This window comes from Triturus cristatus, chromosome 7 (genome assembly GCF_964204655.1).
Source record: "Triturus cristatus chromosome 7, aTriCri1.1, whole genome shotgun sequence".
Taxonomy (NCBI): Eukaryota; Metazoa; Chordata; class Amphibia; order Caudata; family Salamandridae; genus Triturus; species Triturus cristatus.
In genome coordinates this window covers 949,260,260-949,281,753 of record NC_140590.1, presented here as the reverse complement: position 1 = coordinate 949,281,753, position 21,494 = coordinate 949,260,260, and the positions used below count along the sequence as shown (strand labels likewise).

The window sequence follows — 21,494 nt, the reverse complement described above, 5'->3', positions numbered from 1 at the left end:
TCTGAACATTAATCTGAGTACAAGCGTTTTTTATCACCCTCGCAGATGTTTTCCCTCTCTCCTCACTGCCCCTCCCACCCCCTCTGAGTCAGGAAGCATGGCCTGTGTGTAATGGGTGTACGCAGGCATGACTAGGGAGCCCCGTGGAGGGAGGGGGAAGAGGAGGGAGGATGCAAGACAAGCTTATGGGATACCTAACTGTGAGCAACCCGCAACGGCTGCTGCCTTGTCTCTGCTGCTACAAAGGGGGTCTGTGCGCACTGCCCTGCGAGACAAGGGGTTCGTCCGGAGCACGCAGCAAGGGCTGAGGGCCACCCGCAAGCAAAGGGCGCACATGCCCGTTCACAGATGCATCCCTGTCGGCTCGGACAGGCGGAACCTGGACTTTTTGACACTTGTTAAGAAGGCTTGGTGAGCAACAATCGAATAATAGGGACGGGGATATAATATTCAATAATAGCCCTTCTGGTTTTTAACGGGAGTACCTAAAATAAAGTATAAAAAAAAGAACCAAGCGGGTATCTAAATCAAACTCATGGCTGCTGGTAGCTGAGGCCTCTAAAATGAAAGGCTGGCAGCTCCAGCATGGCATCTGCTTCAGCGGCCTGCAGGAGTACAGGGATTTCTGCATGAAATATGCAGTCAAAAGCTGAGGTGAAGTGGGCCCTTCCAATCCCTGGACCTCAAACAAACTACTGCCCCTAGTGCCCTACGACAGCTACAGCCCTATGTGGTTTTCAGACAAAAATGACATCAGCCATGCTTGGGGGCAGTGAAGCATGAGCATGTTTCCTGATTAGCTCAGCACAGTAGGATGCAATTACGGTTGAACCATCTGTAATCTATGGAGCGATGTAGTGATCCACCCGGCCACTGTAGTGTATTACCTATGCATGTCATGTATCACACACCCTCTGGCCAGGCGCGGCCAGAGGAGGGGTCTTGGAGCACAGGTGGTCTTCTTAACCATACAGTATCCAGTCCATGTGTGTCGTTACCGTGGAAGCGAGTGGGCCTCTCTATTATCCCTTGTACTGCTGCCCCACACTGTGACAGTTGGCAACAAGGACTCACGGTGCGAGGGAGATGCGCCGCGGCCATGACACTGACCGCTGCTCTCCGCGGCTCCACCCGCTGGATGCTGCAGCACAGACGCTGCCCACACGACCACTATCAGCCGCCCAACTCATCGTTCCCAGAGTTGAACCTCCAACACGGCACGGCCAGCACAGCGCTGCTGCGCTTTTCAGAATGCCAGGACGTGCTGACAAGCCAGTGCCCTTCACAGTGGTATCAATGGAGCAGGGCGGCTCCGCAGTCATAGCGGCTGGCCACACACACATCTCCTGCCCTACCAGCGAGTGGATTCCTTCAGCTCCCGACCGCAAGAAACTGGGGGCAAAAGTCATGAGGCAGTCAGCTAGTTAGAAAAATGAAAAAAAAAAACAGAACAGGAAAGAAGGTGAAATAAGAGGAAAGAGAAGAAAAAGAAATAAATACAAGAGAGAAATCCAGCACATCAAATGACGGTTAACGGCTTAAACAACAAGCGCGCGCTTCGCGCTGACGAGGAGAGGAGGAGGCAGCAGGGGGAGAGGGGAGAGGAGGGGGCCTGCGTCTGTTTCCCTTGCGGGAGCGAGCAGGAACCATCTGTAAGCTCACTTACGCAAGGAAATCGTCAAACGTCCACGCGTTGTCATTCAAAGCAATGCAACGCATGCACGTTTTTCACTGCGAAACGGAATCGATTACAAGAGGTCTTTTTCCTATGCAACGCATGCGCACTGCGTAGGCGAGACCTAAAAAGCAGGTGAGGATATTCTGCAACAATAGTTAGGATTCGGTGTAGGAAATGCTCCAGTCGGTGGCTAGTGCACTGGATAAGATTGACCCCTCCCTACGATCTCCTCAGATGTTTCCTAGATTTGGGAAGACATTATGAAGGAAGGAGACCCTGCTGGAGGAAACAAGCTCAATGACTCTTGACTACCTTCTGGCACTCAGAGAGACTGGGCTGCTTTCCTAGAATGAAGTGGTTGACTCTCTTTACCTGCAGCAGTGACACACAAAGTAGGAGCATTTATGATTGCAAGAGAATCCAGCTGACAACTGAGGACTGGGCACTGTAGGAACCCAGACTGGATAGAGAGTGGGTGCCTAGAATCCTAGCCCGAGGCCCTGTGGGCTGCAGGAGTGATCAGAAGAATATTTGCCAGCATTTGCGGAACTTTTTAATTTATTTCTACCTCTGGAGAACCAGGATATGGTACAGCGGCTTTTCCAGGAAGGGGTACGCTGAGCAGGCAAGACAACCAAGTTTGTACTGCTCGTAGCATATTCCCCTGCTGAAAACTGGTTTAGCAGGACCTCGTGATAAAGATCCCAATGGTGGATTTTGAAAACTAGAAAGGTAACAATTCTGAAGGTAAAATCTTGGACTGGGGCGAGGCGGCAAATCTATCACAATGGCAAATTGAACTCAGTGTCTATGAAATCCAGCTTGGTCCCACCTGGAACGTTTGGGGTTTAAACCAACGGCTTCAGCAGGAGCTTGACAATGAAGTATCCACATTCAAAGGACCATCACCAGCTTTGGACTTAGACCTTGCTCATGTAGAAGACTTTGACTTCCAAAAACAGTTTAAGTCTCAAGTTAAAAACTTAAACCAGAAGACCCGATGTACCTGCATTGGGGTTGGCTTTAAATTGAGCCAAGATCCCAGTCAAACGCAAAATGGTTCTTGACACATTGTTTTTTTTTTTTAAATATCTTTATTGGCATTTTCTTGAATTCAGGAAACAAAAGCAGAGCCATGTTAACATTTTCATTTAGAGGCAGTATTGTGTACAACAATGATATATAAACTAATACAATGAACATCTCAATTGCCCTTCGTCTCAATTCCTTCCCTCCTCCCTTTGACTACCATGTGGCTGTGAGGACCCCTTGTGAGTCTTCTACCAGGAGACCATAGTGGTTTATCGACGGTTTCCATATTTTCTGGAACTTTTTAGGACAGCCACGAACCATATATGTCGTCTTCTCCCCTGTCATATACATGTCCATTCCCTTTCTCCACTCATCAACTGTAGGTCTCTGTGTCGTCCCCCATTTGCGTGCTAAGTCACGCTTGGCTACCACTAGTCCCAGGTTAAGTAGTGTTAGTTTTGTTCTGGGAAGATCGACTTCTGTGTGTATGCCTAACACAAACTTGGGTTCCAGAGGTATCTTGTCCCCTAATATATCCTCTAGCTCTGTCAATAGAGCTCTCCAGTATTCCTCTATTTTCTGACACTCCCAGATCAAATGAAAATAAGTGCCAAATTCCGTGTTACATCTAAGGCAGTTAGGTGCGTCAGCCCTCCCTATTCGATGAAACCATGCTCTATCATAATAAATCCTATGTAGGTACTTAAACTGGATAAGCCTAAGGCTAACTCCCGAGGGTGCATCAACGCAATTTTCCAATCTAAGTCGTCTAAGTCTCCTAGGTCGGTTTCCCACTTTGTCTTCAATTTCAAGAGGGCATCAGGTTTGTTGTTTATTATTGTCCGATATGTCCAGGAGACTGCTTTTTCTTTAATTTTGCCCATGAGGAGCCGTCCGTCTAGCGGGGCGCACTCGGGGAGGTTATCTGTATCTATTCGCTGTGTCCCCCATGCGTGTGCCAGCTGCAGATATTTATAGTATTGTTTCTGATGAAGGTCATACTCTTTTTGGAAGAAAGAAAACGCAGCAAGCTCTGTCTGGTCTAGTATATCTTTGATTTGGGAGATATCCAACAGGTCCCACCCTCCGAACCCACTCAGTTTTGCAAATTCTTTAAGCCTCCCTCATACCCCAAGAGGGGTTTGCCTCGTAACCCAGTTGTTCCACTTCATTTGCCGTTCCGCTTTTTTCCTCGCAGTCATCCCCACTCGTGTGGCAGTTAATAGTTTTGTGATTCCCTTCCCTCCATAGAGATAGTGTGTGTGGGCGTGTTTCAAATTGTGTGCGTTCCAGTCCGTATGTGGGGTGATCGCCCAGCATATGCTCCCAGTCATTAACCACCATGAAGTGAGCAGCCCAATAGTATGCCCTAATGTCTGGTAGGGATATGCCTCTGTTATACTGATTACGCTGCAGCGTTGAAAGCGCCACTCTGGGGGGTTTCCCGCCCCGCTACAACGTTCTCAATGAGTCGTCAATCTTTACAAAGACCTCTTCTGGGACCGGATGATATGTGTTCTGGAGGATATATAAGAATTTTGGAAGTGCTATCATTTTGTAGAGTGCCGCTCTACCGAATAGCGTCAGGGGCAATGTCTTCCATCTTTCTACATCAGTACTAAATTCTTTGAGAACTCTGTAGATGTTGCGATTTAGGGCTTCCGTTTTGTCGGTGGTAACATATATTCCCAGGTATTTTATTCCGTCATTCTCTACTTGAAGCCAGCTCATATGTCCAAAGGGTCCCCCACCCTGCCCTGCTGGATAAAGACAGGATTTTTCCAGTTAATTTTATACCCGGCATGTGTGCCGTAGCACTCAAAGCTATCCAGAATAGTTGGAAGTGTCTCTCTAGGGTTTGTGACATATAGAAGGATGTTGTCTGCATATAGTGATATGCGCTCACTGATGGTCCCATTCTCTTCCCTCCGGAAACCTGTTATGTCCAGATGCGCCTGAATGGCGCATGCAAGAGGCTCCAACACCAGAGCAAAAACGAGGGGAGACAAAGGGCATCCCTGGCGTGTCCCGCGCTCTATTGGGAATTCCCCTGACCCGTTGACCCGTACCCTGGCCAGGGGCTGTTTGCATAGAATAGTTAGCCATCACCTAAATATGGGGCAGAATCCAAATGTTTCTAGGGTTGACATAAGAAAGGGCCAGTGTACGGTGTCAAATGCTTTTTCCGCATCGAGTGATCGTATAAGGTGTGCATCTGCTCTGGTACTTGCTACCTCCAGCATATTGTATAGCCTCCGTAAGGTTAGCCTTGTGGACCTCCCTGGCATAAAGCCTGATTGATCCCGGTGGATAAGGCTGGATATAACTTCGGTAAGCCTACTAGTTAACACTGTAGCTAATATTTTTGTTTCTATATTGAGGAGAGAGATGGGTGGGTATGAGGAGCTACATTCTGAGGCGGCCTGTCTTTTTTGGGTATTACCACTATTGTAGCCGATCGAAGATATTTTGGGAGGCTACCCACCGTCTGTGATACTAAAAACAGATTCAAGAAATGAGGTCTTAATAGTGCCGCGTTCAGTTTAAAGAGTTCAGGCTGTATTCCATTCGGACCAGGAGCTTTCCCTGTTTTCAACTGACTGATGGCTTCTCTAATTTCCTCGAGCGTGATCTTTTCGCCCAGCATTTGGGCATCCTCTATTGCTTGTTTGGGGATTTCTATTGTCTCAAGGTAACTCTCTATTTGTGGCGTCTCTGCCAGGGGACGGTTTGCATAGAAGGCCTCGTAGTACCGAGCGAAGGCGTCTGTTATCTCCATGGGCGTCGTATGTATCTGGCCATCTTCTGTGTCTATCTGAGTCACCCATCTGCTGTCTAGTTCTTTCTTACTAAGCCACGCAAGCAATCAGCCCATTTTGGCTCCGGTGTCATAAAGGTGCCGGTACATGGCTTGTATCGCATGCTGCGCATCCTTCCTGGCCAGGGCTGACTATTCCTGTCGGAGAATTCGCATTCTCCGTAACAGTGAAGGGTTGTTATTCGTGAGGGCTTGCATTTCGATCGGAAGGAGCTTAGATTCGATCTCTGTAATCTCCTCTGTTTCTTTTTTTATAGGCTATTATATTCTGGGCTTTATCCTGTTAGACCATTTTATATGCTTCCCAGAGTTTGATAGCGGATTCTACGGTCCCCATATTTTCTGTGAAGTAAAGTTCTGAGTCCACTCTAATTTCTATGGCAACCTTAGGGTCCTTAAGTTCCCAGGCATTAAGTTTCCACCCAGTATTAGAGCGTTTTTTGTCTGCACTCTATGAGCTAAAGGGGTGAGTGGTCTGAAAGGACTCTCGCTAGATATTCTCTTTTTTGGACCCCTGTCACTTCCCCAGTCTATCCCTGAAAACGCTTTGTGGGCACCTGAATAAAAGGAATAGGCTTTAACCTGGGGCTGGTGTCTTCGCCATATATCTGTTGGCGCCAACGTGTCTCTGAAACGTTTGAGTTGCGTCTCTTTGGGGCATCCCGTAGGGATCGTAGTACGGTTGGACAGAGGGTCCATTACATCATTAAAGTCTTCTCCTAAAAGGTGGGTGCTGGAACCCGCCTTTAGGATAATGTCTGCATGTTTCTCTAGTATCAGCTTTTGTAATCTTGGGGACGCATATACGCTTATAAAAGTAATGTCCCTCCTGTTCCATATGCCTTTGACCACCACATACGTTCCGTTGGGGTCTGCCCAAGGGTGTTCAATTCTAAACGGCGGACATTTCCTAATTAGGATGGCAACTCCTCTCGCCCCGGTGGAAAACCCTGCGTGGGCTTTGGTCTTGTACGCCCCTCTACCCAGGAACCCGCATTGGGTACCCTTCAGATGTGTCTTTTGCCAAAATATTAAGTCGGGCTTCAGTCTCTTAATATATGCCGACACTAGGCCTCTTTACACTTTGTTCCCCATCCCGTTTGCATTCCACGAAAGGATTGAGTATGTGTCGTTGCTATGTGTTGCCATGATGCGATTGTGGGTTCTGTTTCTCACTGCCGAAACTGCCTCCTAGGTCTCTGCATCTCTGTTCCTGATGTCCCAAAATGTGTTACCTATTCTAACCTGGATACTAACTATGGTCATTCCCTCACCCCACCGCCCCCCTACCCCACCCACACTCCCCCACCGGCCAACCGACTACCCTTTGGTTCAACATGACCAACTGTGTCGTGTTCGGATTGGAGAGGTCAGTCGCCCACCCTCCAAAAACCCTCCCTCGGATGTGTCCCTACTCTCCTAGCTCCGTCTTTGCCTTTTTATGGGACTAACCCAGGCGCCCACTGGACTAATATCTCTGGCTTGTATTCCTGCCCGGTGTCCACGGTTGAAGGAGATGTAAGGGAGACACCCCACTAAATGTAATCAACACAATAATTCAGACTTTAAATATTACAAAAACAAAATAAAAGGAAGAAGGGGAAAGGGAACACAAATGCACTTGAATAAACACACGGGGGAGGAGCAGGCTCCTTGTAAGCTTACTGTCCCTATGGCCCTCCAGTGGCCGATACTGCTCATCAGTCTTCAGTGTCTGTTTGTCTGGTCTGAGTGGCCGTGTCAATCGCAGGATCGTCTTCTGTATGTTCCTCGAGGAGATTTATGTTCTGCATCAAGGGGTGGTCACCATTCGAATCGGGAGAAATGTCTGGGTCTATGCGTTCTGTGGAGTGCTGCAGCCTGGTCTCTGTGTCCCGGGATTCTCTACTGGGCTTGTTTTTTGGGTGTGTACCTCCGAGTCCAATGCCTGGGGATTCGATTTGGCAGTTTTCCTACTTCGGTTTGGTGTCACTCTGGTTTGCTCACCTGACGTAATTGTGTTAGTCCTCGATTTTAGCCTTTGTGACCTTGGCCTACTGCTGAGTGATGCCTCTTTTGGGGAGTGCTGCTAAGTCCCCTTGTGTCTTTTTTGGAGGGCGCTCTCCCAACCACTGCCAGGCCTCTAGCTTTAGCTTGGTAGATCTTTTTGAGTTTGGCCGGGAAGAGCAACATGTACGTGATCTGAAGATTCCATAGCTTTTCTTTTACGGAGTCAAATGTCTTGCGTTGTTTTTGCACGTCCCTGGAGTAGTCTAGGAACACCATTATTTTGGTGTTTTCCATCCGTATTTCTCCCTTGCTTCTCATTTCCCTAAGGACGAGGTCTCTATCCTGATAATTGAGGAAGCGCGCAATCAACGGTCATGGCGGGGCGCCTGCTGGTGGTTTTGCCCCAGGTATTCTATGTGCCCTTTCGATCACAAAACAGGAGGAGAATTGTGTGTCGGGGAGTGAGTCCATCAGCCATCTATGCAAGAAAGCACAGGCATCTGATCCTTCTATGGTTTCCGGAAAACCTATAAACCGTAAGTTATTTCTGCAGGCGCGGTTTTCTGCATCGTTTATGTTGCGCATCCAGGACACCGTCTGATCGGGTGATATATAAACACCCAAGTATTGGAAACCGTCAGAGGCGTGTGTCAACTGCGATGCCCATGTGCCCCGTCCCTGAGCGCCACACACTGGGAATAATATGGATTTGGTTGGGTTCATGCAGGGACCTGACGTTTCCCCAAATACTCCAAGGATCTGCAGTATCCGTGTGCCTGTGAACCCCGGGTCCGTCAGGAAAAACAGGACGTCGTCTGCGTATAATGCAATCTTGTCCGACACCTCTTGAGACCAGTTAAGCCCCGGACCAGGGGGTCCCACCGCACTCATGTTGCCAAGGGTTCTATAGCGAGCGCAAAAAGGAGCGGGGATAGTGGGCACCCCTGACGCATGCCCCTGTTGATGGGAAATGGGGCCAATAAAGCTACGCCCACTCACATAGAGGCGGAAAGATCAGTGTACAATAGGCGAACGCAAGCTAGGAATTTCTGACTGAGGTTTAGCGCTTGTAAAAGGAGGAATAAATAGTCCCAGTCCAGTGAGTCGAATGCTCTGTCAATGTCTGCTAGTAGGACGTCCAAGCCTCGATCCCATGGTAAGGGCATTGTGTACCCGCCTGATGTTGTGGCATGGGGACCATTGTGGTATATAGCTGAACTGGTCAGAATGGACAAGTTCCGATATGTGTAGTAGGAGGTTATTTGCCAGGATTTTGGCCAGGAGTTTGACTTCTAAGTTCAATAGTGAAATGGGGTGATATAAAGATGGGTCATCAGGGCGACGTCCCGGTTATAGGAATACTATGATTTCGGCATGACGCCAATCAAGCGGAAGAATCCCCTGTTCGAGAATCACCTGTAGTGCCCTAAGCAAATGAGAGCCCATCAGGGAAATACATCCTCTGAGGAATTCACTTGGGAAACCATTTGGACCAGGGGCCCAGCCTGGGTGCATAGCGTGCAGAGCGGTGGTGAGCTCTTCCATCATGATAGGGGCATCCATTTGATCACGCACAACATTTGAAACTGGGTTTGGCGGTATATCGCGTAGGAATTCTCTAATTAGATCTGCAGATATAATTTCCTTTTTCCTGTACAAGTCTGTGTAATACACGGCAAATGTTTGGGCCACCGTCTGGAGATTTGTGCATAGGGTGCCATCAGCAGCCTGAAGTACCAGTGTTGGAGTCTGTGACTGTGTTGCTTTACATAGACGATGTAGGGTCTTGCTCGATTTGTCGCCCCATTAGTAAATTCTGTGCTGGGTCACCTGCCACACCTGCTGGGCTTTGTTTGTGAGTAATTGGTTAATCTGTTGTTGCAAGAAAAGGAGCTGGTGGTGGGCCTGGTCTCCACCTCCTGCCCGTAACTCATCTTCGAGACCTCGCTGACAAGACTCCAGGTCTACAATTTGTGCGAGGTGGCGCCATTTTGCCCCAGCATAGTAGCCAATATCAACTCCACTTATGGTGGGCTTGAAGGCCTCCCATAGAATTATTCCAGAGGACGCGGACACTGTATTATGCAAAAAAAACCACTAGATTGGCTCAGCACCACAATTTGTCAACACTAGAGTCTGTGCAAGAATGCGTGCATAATCATTGAAGAAATCTGATTTGATACAAAAAATCAATGCTGATGCATAGTCGCCTAGTCTTGTTCTTTTTTATTCCATTTAAACAAAAGTCATCAGCCAACGCGTTTTGTCCTCTTGACATAGGACTTTTTCAGGGTGAAGTAAGAGTACAGCCACAGAACAATCAAATCTGTTGTTGTCCAATTGCAACTGATGCGGACTCAAGCGGAAAACTATTACAACCATGTGATTTCTGTTCACAGTATTACACAGGTAATCCAAATGAAGGCGATATAAAATTATGCAGATGTCCAATATCCAAAAATGTACATGACAAGGATTCCAAAGGCACATGGCATGATAACCATAACAATAGAGTAATGTAACGCCAGTAAGTTCAATTAGGAACTTACAGCAAGTGGTGAATATTATCCAGCATGACTTAGATCCGAGCAGAACACGGTGTCTTCTAATTATGCGCAAAGTAATTTGTGACAGCTTGGTGAAGGGTTGTCACATACTCGGGGTCCCTCAAATGCCAGGGTGACATTCTCCATCAGAATCGGGTTCGCTAAGGTCCTATGTGCAGTTTGAGTGACACAAGTGAAGGGTCGGAGAGACCCAGCAGGGGAATAGAGGTAGACGCGACCCTGTGGATGTGTGACAGTGGAAGGGAAATGTATTCTAATCGAAAGAAGGTGTATTCAGTGTCAGTTCAGTGGGTGGTAAACACTCCACACATCAGACCACCCCAATATGGATGCTAGGAAGTGTAACTTTGATTCACTCGTGGCGTGGTCATGTTCGCCATTGTGCCATCTATCTGTGGGCTGCATGGTATCCTTCCAGTCTCTTCCCATTACCGAGAGACCGTCCAGTAGGGAACCTCATAAGAGTAAGACTCTCTCCACAGAGGTGTGTCCTAGTGGGGGACGTAGAAATTGCCTAAAATCAGGGGCTCCCCGTATAGTGCATCTGCTGCTATGGTATACAGACCCCCGGGTCTAGCCAGGTCTGGGTGCACATAAAGGGAATTCTGTGATGAATAAGGATAACTGTGCCCCATGATACCCGGGTGAATCCGAAGTGATATATTTGGTCGAATCCATACCGTGCCAGGCAAGGGGCTCGATTCCCCCTCATGTGGGTCTCTTGCATCAGCAATACATCTCTCTCTATTCTTTTGGCTTGTTTTTGCACTGCGCCCGCTTGATTTTATCTAACATTCCCCACACATTCTAGGTCATAATGTTGATCTCACCAGGATGAGCCATCTGTATGTCTCTCATTGGTTGTTACTTAGGGGTGATGGTATGCATGTGTGAGGTGTGTGGGATCAGGTGGGTGCGTATGCCTGTGCCTAGTCTACAATAAACAAACCCTAATTAAACTAAACATCCCAACCCCCTCCCCCACTCCAATACCTCAGAAAACTTGAAGTACCTGTCATGGTGGGGGCACTCCTAGGACTCCAACGGGGGACCAGGGGGCCTCACACCAATGGATCCCCCAAAAACTCTATACCCCAATCATGTCCTTTGGAACGTTGGGTGGGATTCGTGAGGCCAACCGTAACGTTCGGTTCCTTGCATGGACCAGGTCCTAGGATTTTAGGCACATTCCTTGGACTAATCTCCCTCATGAAAGAGAAGGAAAGGGAGCAGAAAGGAATGAGGACGGAGAAGAGAGAGAAACACAATACAAATGAATTATGAGTCTTGTCCCTGTGTCCCTGTGTCTGGGAGTACCAGTTGGATCTCGATCTATGCCTTCGTCGCGAATAATGAATTTTTGGACGATTCTGTCTAGTATTCTGAGAAGAGTGATTGCAGCGGTGGTGGGGTCTTAGGCTTAAGAAAGGTAGTCTCCTCAGTCCATTTGAATATATCTTCTGGAGTATCGAAGAATAAAGCTTTGGACTTGTAAATTACCCACATCGGTGCGGGGTACAACAACATATATTGGATGTTGAGATCTGCACTTGGCGGCCACAAAGGACTGACGCTGCTGTTGTACAAGGCGCGTATAGTCCAGGAAGATCATGATGTTTTGTGAATGATGGATCAGCTTATCTCTGTGGTTCTGGGCAAACTGAAGGATCGCATCCATGTCCATGTAATTTAGGAGTGTGGTGATGACCAGGTGGGGTTCACGCCCCAGGAGGAGGCCTCGCCGCCAGGGTTCCATGGGCTCGTTCCACGACAAAGCATGAGGAGAGGGATCCTCCAACTTAAGGGAGCGTAACCATAAACTCCATCGCGGAAGCCCCTTTGCATCCCTCAGTAAATCCCACGAAGCGTAGGTTGTTTCGGAACTCAGACCTCATGGGCTCGGCCCATCCTGAGCAGCAAGCCACACCGGGGCTACCACAGCTGATTCCGCCACCGGAGACTGACCACAGGCAGACCCTATAAGAGGATCTTACCCGCCGGACCACTGACTCCCAACAGCTCCCACGCCTTTTCCGATGTTTAGCAGATGGCTATGTAGTGAGGTGGCACCGGCCCCCGCGGATATCAGCAGGGGGGCTGCCCGAGTCAATCCATATCCCTGTCCACACACCAGCGATGTAGCGAGCCGGTGGATTCCACGCCTCTCCAGGCCTTAATGGGTGCACCCCGACCAGAGCCGTCTATTCCAGCCAGAAGGTGCAAGGGGAAGGGGGGATGCCTGGAACCAAGCAAGGCGCGTCAGTCTCTCACACCACAAGCCCCACCACCATGTCCACCCCGCGGCTGCCGCGGACTCAATCACCCCAGGCTCGTCGTCAAGGGTCCAGACTGTCTCAGTCGTTCCACTCAATGTGTGAGCTGTGTATATGTGTGATCAAGATCTTGTCTTCAACAGCAGCAAGATCTCAATGGGCCCGGGAGGATCTGTCCGCCGCTAAGAGCAAAGGACAAGGCCACCCCACAGTCGCCGCTATCAACACCAGCTCACAGACTTCATGAATTTCCTCCCAGCAAGAAGCTGAACGCCCGAGCCGGTGTCATCTGGGCCTGCCAGTGCTCCCACCGTCAATGTTCCACCGCGGGATCCCGCCGCCGCCAGCCATCCAGCCGGGTGGAGGCGCTTCTCCTCCATGGAGCGATCTGGTCTCGCACTGCCCCAAATCATTTGACCGGGAGCTGCACGGTCTCGGACTGTGGTGACCATGTCCTATCAATAAGACGAGCCAGGTCACTAGCTCGCCGCACCAGAATCCGAGCAGGCCCCCCTCAGCTCACTGCACCACTGATGTCACCGCAGACCTCCGGCGGAGCACACAGCTGGGCACTGAACTCTTCTCCCGGGCCAACCCATTGGGGAGGCGGTGTCAGACACCCTAGGCCGGGACGTTACAGGCGTCTCAGGGGTCCCACGGTCGTCGCTCTACCGTTGAGTTGTAGTGTCTTGCCTTCGGAAGTGGTCCGGAACACCGGCAGGGCACTCCAGATGTAGACCGCAGCGGCGGCACCCAGCCTCCTCCAGCGACAAGGTGATGGCCAGATCATCTACCAGCCCTGTAGCAGCACACCGAGTCCGCCTATGGGATTAGACCCCCACCGCCCATCCGACGATGGGCGCCACGTTGAATGCTCGATGCAGTTCCACTCAGCCCCGGCCTTCTTGACAGGCAAGTGCCGGCGTTCCCCCAGGCGGACCTGCCCAGGAGTGTCTCCGGCCGTTAATATGCGTCTGTCACTGGCTGCCACCCTGGCAATAACACAGATCTTGCCGTAGGGCTTCTAGTTGTCTGTAGTAACGACCTGGTTAATCGATATGGGGAGCTAAGGAGGATATTTTATTACGTTGAGCATGGTGGGCCGGAGCGCTCTAAAAAGCGTCTGCCATGCTGGCTCATCTGGCCACCACCAATTGCAATGTTTTTAAAGTGTGAATTACATTAATCTTGAAACAGGGCTCTGTTTGTTTTTTTACAATGTTTACATAGATTCTTTTTCCCTTTACCACCCTTCCTACACCCTGTCACTAGGGGACAGTCTACTTTTTTTTCCCACTAATTGCTGTCCATGAAATTGCCACCCGAGCCTCACTTCCCTCATTTCACTTCCATTTTTTGCTCCCTGTCAATAGTGGGAATGTGTGTTGCAAAGGTTTGTGAATACCTACAAGCTCATAGCTTTGTTGGTGTTCTACTCATCAAGGTATTCCGGTCCTGCAACATCATCTTACTACTCTGTGAGGAGATTTTCTTATAAGTATAATTACACCATATTGGTGCAATTTAATGTGTGAGTAGAATCAATGAATTGGGCCCAGTGTGAGTAGATACTGCTGAACCAATGTTACTTTAATCAACGTACAGTAGTGTAGGCACTGCTCCACAATGTTTATACATGCACTAGTTTTGAATGTGTATTAACTTAGCAAGTGACAATAACCAAGAAGCTTTAATATTAATGGCACAAACAAGTAGAACAATGATTGTTTAATATTTTTACCAAAACAGTATTCAATTGTATTGAATGTATTTATAAAGTGAAGAACTCGGAAGGAAGCAGAGCACTAAACACATCCAATGTGAGGTATCTTTAGAATTAGTGTTTTAGCCAATGTTTGTATAAATGCAGAGGCAAACTTAATATTTCAGAAGGACCTGAGACAGAATTGAATGTGTTCTATCTGATCTGGTTCTGATGCCTTTAGGTCAGTTCCTCTACAGTTCCCCATTTCTTGTGACCCATCTTTTCTGCTCACACATTTCATCTCACAATACAGGGCAGTTGCTTCACATATGTAAATATATCGATGAATGAACATGTGTTCGTGTGTGTGATAGAGATCTGGAAATTCATTTGACTTGCTCAATGACACTTACTTCCAACATCAACTCGTGCATGACATGTAGTTACTCCAGCCTCATTTACTGCGGATATCGTATACCATCCATCATCTTTCTTGCTCACATTATAAATAAGGAGACAGATTTTACCATTGGAATCTTGAAGCAACCTGAAAATTGAAAGAAAGAGCTGAGGTGAAAGGAGATTTAGGAATATACATTTCAATCCTATACCATATTAAAAATTGTCTTGGTTTGGTCTTCTGTATTAGAATTGAGAAGTCATTGCTTTCTACACTTACTAAATGATTTATTGTGGGACTTTTGCCAAAGTACTATTTTTCTATAGGTTTCTAGCTCATTAAATAAACAGCCCATCCCTAAAAGGAGCGACCAAAATGTTGAAATACCAGATGTATAAAGAAATATAATTCGGCTTTGGTGGCGAACAATTCGGTTACAGGATTAGTTTCTCCTGCAGTTAGTGTTTCCAGGTTGGGGAAATGTGATTTGAATATGGTAATGGTCAGCATGGACAATGGTGCAGAACATACGATAACCAATTTTTGATTTTCATTGCCTTCTGAATGCAAAGGGGTAGCTCTCGTGAACCAAACAGATGCACATACCCTTCCCTGCATCCTCATACAAGTGGTTTGCCAAAGTTGGTCTATACAGCAGAGTCTCGATCTTCTTCTGCACAATAGTTCACGAAAGCCAATACATGGGCAATATGACCAAAAGGGTCCCACTGTAATTCTATCACGACTATGGCACTGCCACAAACACAACCACAGATAAATCTGCTCCAGTAAAAAAAACAAGTTAGAGGCCAAATGGGCAGTATCTGGTCCCGTTTCAAATGGGGTGAGGGGGGGGGGGGGGCAAAATCCCCATTATGTCCAGAAAGCCGGAAATATTTGTGAAACTTTGGCATTTATGGAGTTGGTCGAAGTTGCCAAGATAGCATCATTGGCTCTGAATTAAGTGGGAACCCTGGACTGCCTGTGTGCATTTCTTTGTTCTACTATGTATACTACTTATGGTTTGAAAATATATAGTCTTCTAGGTGTGCTTAACAAACGTATATATTAACCATGTTTAGAATATATATATATATATATATTATTTTATGCTTAACATGTATAAGGTCACTGCATGGTTTACATATAAGTTACAAGTGATAAGTCATATAAGTTATTTGAATATATGCTCATTAGTCTCTATTTTTATTTTATCTATCATAATGTGTAAATATGATCAGAACAATGGTATCTATCTGTGCATCACTATTGAAATATTGGTAAAAATAGAATACAAATAATAATAAAAAGATAATAAATAAATAAATTAGCTTTAGATATAGCAACATTTCAAAGTCTGAGTTTCTTACTATTTATCCATACAGGTACATATGAGACTTTACATAATTCAACTTTATATCTCTTTATTTTTTTCATATACATGTATACCTTTCTATGTAGTTATGTATCTATATATTTATTACTTTACTCCTACTGTAGAAAATCAAATACATAAAAGACCTTCAACTTCATCCAATTCACTACTCTATAAGAGAGATTTACTAAATTTTGCGCCGGGTTTGCACTACCTTGCGCTGTGGGGGCGTGCCAATGGTGGTGCATGGGCGTACCCATGCAACCACCCAAGCTTTCTCACGCTAAACTCAATTTACTAACAGTAGATTGAGTTTAGCGTGAGAAAACCGTGCCCTTTTCAACTAGGCACAAGGAAGGAGAAATGCTTTAATTTCTCCTTTCTTTTCCGACTTTGCATGTGTCCTGCACTGTGCAGCCCGCATACAAAGTGGGAAAAGCTTTCCCTTGTGTCTAGCATAGCATTTTGTATAGGAAGTGTACCCTTCCTGTACAAAACCTATGCTATACTCATGCACACACCTTAGCGCTACAGCGCTAAGGTGTGTGCACAGTGCACAGCTGCTTAAATCAGCGCTGGCCCAAGGGAAAGGGGAGGAGAGAGACATATCTTTAAAAATATGATGCTCTCCTGCTCACTCCCTGTCACACAACGCAGCGCAGCCTCGAGGGGGCTGAGTTGCACAAGTTTTTTGTAAATCTCCCCCAATGTCTCATCCTATTCCTCTTTCAATATTTCCTCTACCTCCACTCTCTGACTTTACTCCAACCTCATTGTACTACTATGAACTCCTAATAGCCTTTTTAGCCTCTTCCCTTCTATACCCCCCCTTTGAATCATCCCAAACCTAATTTTACTACTATGATCTGCCAAATAACATATTCTAGACTCTTCCTTCCTCCATCCCGTCTTTATCCTATTCAATCCAACTAACAGACTTACATGCCCAAAGCTGAAATGAACAACTTAGATTTCCCTATACTAATCCACCACTTATCCAATTTGGGTTCTGGAGTAACGTGCTACTTGTCGAAAAGAGCTTCAATGCCTCGTCAGGGGTAGTAAGCTCTATATAAATACAATCACAACCTATGGAAAAGCAAGTGACTTCTACAACATACTAGGGAGCTGTGCCGACCTGTCGCACAGTTTGTGCTGGGTTTGTGGGGCAGTGTTAATGATTTCTCAGTATTACAGGCCTGGCTTTAGCACTGGAGGTACCCAGTGCGACAATCTTTTCGGCGACCCCCACAACCTCCTCCTTGGATTCCCTCACTACCACCCAGCAAAAGTGCCCCTCATCTCTCCATTGCCCCTCTCTCACATAGATTTAATTGGTTTTAAAGCTCTGGTAAGGGCTGTCTTTACTAATCCACGCAGATATCCACCTAAAACACAGATCTGTTCTTTGCAGCCGGCATATTAACCCTCTGCGCTCATTATAGTGGATCAAAAAACTGGCAGTAGACAAAACTCTGATCTCTCTCTCTCTCTAGCAGGAACATTAATAACAAGAGCTATCAAGACATATTTATTGCTGCCTGAAAGCTGGACGCACAACGAACTCTGCAGCAGGTACTTTTACTGAGTGCCTGGATGCAGCTGTAATTAAATTGGCAACACATCTGTAAAAGTTGTGTCATCATGCGTTGGGGGCAGCTTTATCCTCCACACTCTCTGGCCCCATATTCATCTGGACCTACAGCTTATGCCAAACAAAATTGAATGCCCAGCATTACAAATAGTACACCTGCTAATTGGCTTGACTCTAATGAGCAGAACCAGTAGGATAAAAGCTTTCTGTTGCATGGCCTATACAGCACAGAGGTGCAAATTGACAGAGTGGATTGTGTGCCTGTTTGCTGGCAGATTTCCTGATCGGACCAGCATAGTGCCATGTGAAAAGCTCTGGTTAGGGACAGCAAAATTGTAAGTAGTTAGAGTCATTTCAAGTCACCACCATGTAGCGACAGGGGAGTGAGATGCCCAGGCTGATGAGACTCATTGACTCATGTATGAGTGTATGACAAGTGAGTCAGCCCCAAGTCTGGCTCACATGAAAACAGTGCAAATACTTCACAATGACCACTGAGGAGGTGAATGGTGCTGCCTCCCCAAATTACCCAATTATGTGGAGTTGAAACTTTATTTCCAGTTACCTTACATTGAAGGTTGCCCCAATGAAATGTTAAAGAAAGATGCAATTGCCTGGCTTGGGTCACCCCAGGAAAATGTTTATCCACCTGTGTGCTCTGTCCATCATCTTATTGTGTTTGCTTTGTTTGCCCTAAGTTGGCAGGCCATGCCTGGACATGGGTCCCTTGCTCACTTTGCCATTAGATTGAATCTAGCCTGGCTTATGAGGGGTGTTACCCCGAAACCAGTCCTAGGATGCTTGTTTCCAGTCTAGAGAAGACCTGGCTGGGCAGTTCGGGCTGGTCTGTTCCCATGGAGAACAGGATCAAGATTGATTTGCAAATGGCTGGGCCTCTACAGGGGTGGCGAAGTGAGCAAAAAAATGATGGTGGATTCAACCCACATCTAATAGTAACTTGGGGTGAGTGAAAAGTTTCAGCGCTCTATCCATCAACTTATTGTGTTTGCTTTGTTTGCCATAAATTGTCAGGGTATGCCCAGACGGGAATCCCTTGCTCACTTTGCCACTGGTTTCAAGCTAGCCTGGCTGATGAGGGGTGTTATTCCGAAACCGGTCCCAGGATGCTTGTTTCTGGTCAGGGAAGTCCAGGCTTGGCAGTTCGTGCTGGACTGTTCCCACGAAGAACAGGGTCAAGATTGATTTGCATATGGCTGGGTCTCAACTAGGGTGGTGATGTGAGCAAAAGAATGATGATGGCTTCAACTCGGATCTAATAGTGACTGGGGGTGAGTGTCTGAAAAGTTTTAGCACTCCGTCCATCATCTTATTGTGTTTACTGAGTTCTCAACAATAACATGGCTGGACATGGTTCACTGGTCAACTCATCAGACTCAGGAGGACTGACAATCATTTCTGTTGTTGTGATTCCTCCCTTGTCACCATCCTGACTCCTAACAGTTTCAGAACATTGGGAAATAATTGTTCATGTTAAAAACATTTTCCAGCATACTTGGATACACCATGGTGTGATCTGTCCATTCATAGGAGAATACTCACCGTTTCATTGCTTTGATGATTAGGAATATATCAGTAAAACGCAGGATCAAGAACAAATTTCACAGAAACATTTCAAACACACTGTCTCTGAAGCAATCATTTTATTACCAGCTCTGAAAGGGTATTCAAGAAATATTCCCGCACTTAATTTTAAACAAAATCTAAACAATTTATATTGTAGCCAGAAGTAATTGCCGGTGAGTGGTTCACCCCAAGAAAATCTCAGTGGCAGCTGGGGAACGATTAAAGTGGTTAGGTAACAGTAGCTTGCTCAAATTTCAATGACTGAGACCGTCTTTCCCAAAGAGTATTCAGAAGTTATCCCTCATAAACATTTTGAAATAATGGGGCAAAACTGTGCATTTTCAAATATTCTTTACAAATACCATGGGTTTTACAAGCAGTACGGGTGGGTCACTGGTGAGATTATAATGCTATCAACAGTTTGCAGAGCAAGTCTTATCCTTTCATGTGATATCGGTTGGAGGAGCCCACCTCCAGGGAAACCTGGTAAACATGGTAAGCAATTTCTCTAAGAAATTGACTAATAGGTCATTTGTTTTACAGGCTACTATAATCTGAGTGAGCATTTTGACATAACCTCTTATCAAGTTTCTAGCTGTATGTACATCATCTTTCCTCACTTCTAACTTCCACTAGCTTTTATTTTCCAATACAGCCCCTTTTCATTCTTAAATTATATGTGACACAGAAGGGCCCCTTAACCTATGGCAAATGTAATGCCTAGAATGCCCACATTATGCCAATAAATTGCTTGTTATGCTAGGGCCACAATAACGTCCATAATATGCCAATGACATCAACCATATGCAACGACAACCATACTTCCTAGAGTGCCACAGTAATTTAAAGACTGTCATCTCGTAGTGCAAGTGCTTCAAAGGCCACGGGTGTTGGTGTCTGTATGATAGGGGTTGCGGCCACCAGATGCCAGGGGTTAGCAGTCAGACACATGCTTAGGCACTCATATGGACACACACATACAGCACAACCACAGGTTTACATTTATCATGCAACATGTTAAATAGCTTAACATTCTGTATGATTTCAAGTGGGTATCCAGTCTCAATGGTGTTACGTCCACATAGCCAATGCGTCATCCACTGAAGCTGGTATGCTAGGTAATATAATTTCATATCTGGGGCCCATAGTTCGCTTTGGCTGTGTGAGCTTTTATTTTAGACAGTGTGACTCGTCTCCTACTATGTCCTCATATCAGTTCCTCCAAGAGGCTATCAAATTCCTTATTGATAATTGAGAGCACATGCATGGTAGAATACCAAAGTACTAGAGCCGTCTGGGAAGCATTACCATTTTTGCAATTCCCACAAGACCAATTGGGGCAAGAAGCAATCCCTTTCAAAATGCAATTTACGGTCTAAGAGATGCATTCAATGCTCCCTAGTTGCCCTTCAATAGGTCTTTCTGTTTATCGGATACTCTGATAGCCAGGTATCTAAATGAATGCGGCTCCATTGTTATAATAAAAGGCCTATGAGGGAGGTGGGCTGGATTGACACCCCTTTTCACTGGGTATATACAAGATTTACACCTTCAGTCCTGCCAGTTCTTCCATTTTTTGTAATATCTCAAAGATGGAGTTGAGGTTCCCCCTAACATCCATATCATCCGCATACAGAGAGACCAAGTGAGTTCCATCATTCACAGGTATACCCCAATATGCACAGGTTTTCTTATAGCTTCAGCAAATAGCTTCATTGCCAGTGCAAATAAGATGGGAGATAGCAGGCATTCCTGCTGTGTCCCCCTTTCAATATTATACTGCGGCGAGATGGAATAGCCCATTTAGGCTCTAGCTGTGAGACCAATTATGGGTATGTTTTGGAAGAGCCTTCTATCACACAAAATAATGCCTATTGTTAAATGATGTTACACCCATGCCTAAAGCCAGTTTCCTCGAAATGTGGACCCGTGTGGGCATATGTGGTAACAACCTAGTGGCAAGGATCCTGCTTAGAAGTGCATAATCTGTGTTGAGTTTAGAAGAGGATGATATGATGCTATATCCAGTGGGTCGTGTCCTGGTTTGGGTAAAACTACAACCAGAGCTTCACAAGTAGTAGTTGGGAGGCAACCCATCTCCAGGGAGGCGTCAGCTTGAATGTCAGTAAACTGGAAGGTATAAACAAAATTCGACTGGCAGGCCATCTGTTTCTGCCATTTTATTTCTGGCCATACCTTCTATTGTACCCCTTAGTGCTTGATCATTTATGGGGAATTCAACACAACCCTATCATCCGGGTCAACTGTGGGGAGGGTTGTTCTAAAAACTAAGTAATCACATCTTGTGTAACTTGATCTGCATTTGTGTATGGTTGTGAATAATATGTGGTACATGCCATGGTAATGGGCATCTACAACTGTTTATGTTTGCCCCAGAGTATCTCTTAAGAGTTTGACTGGAGCATATCCTTTATCATCCCTCAGGATTTTGGCCATCAATCTCCCTGCTTTGTCGGCA

General features: G+C 46.4%; 1 protein-coding gene across 6 annotated transcripts in view; it reads right to left on the bottom strand.

The window, feature by feature from the left end:
* Positions 1-21,494, bottom strand: part of MYOT (myotilin) — a 476,183-nt gene that overhangs the window by 21,814 nt on the left and 432,875 nt on the right. For all 6 annotated transcript variants that reach the window (XM_085617966.1, XM_085617971.1, XM_085617967.1 and 3 more), the window contains one exon: positions 14,476-14,609. In XM_085617966.1, coding sequence (XP_085474092.1) covers positions 14,476-14,609 — 134 coding nt within the window. The remainder of the gene's footprint in view (positions 1-14,475; positions 14,610-21,494) is intronic.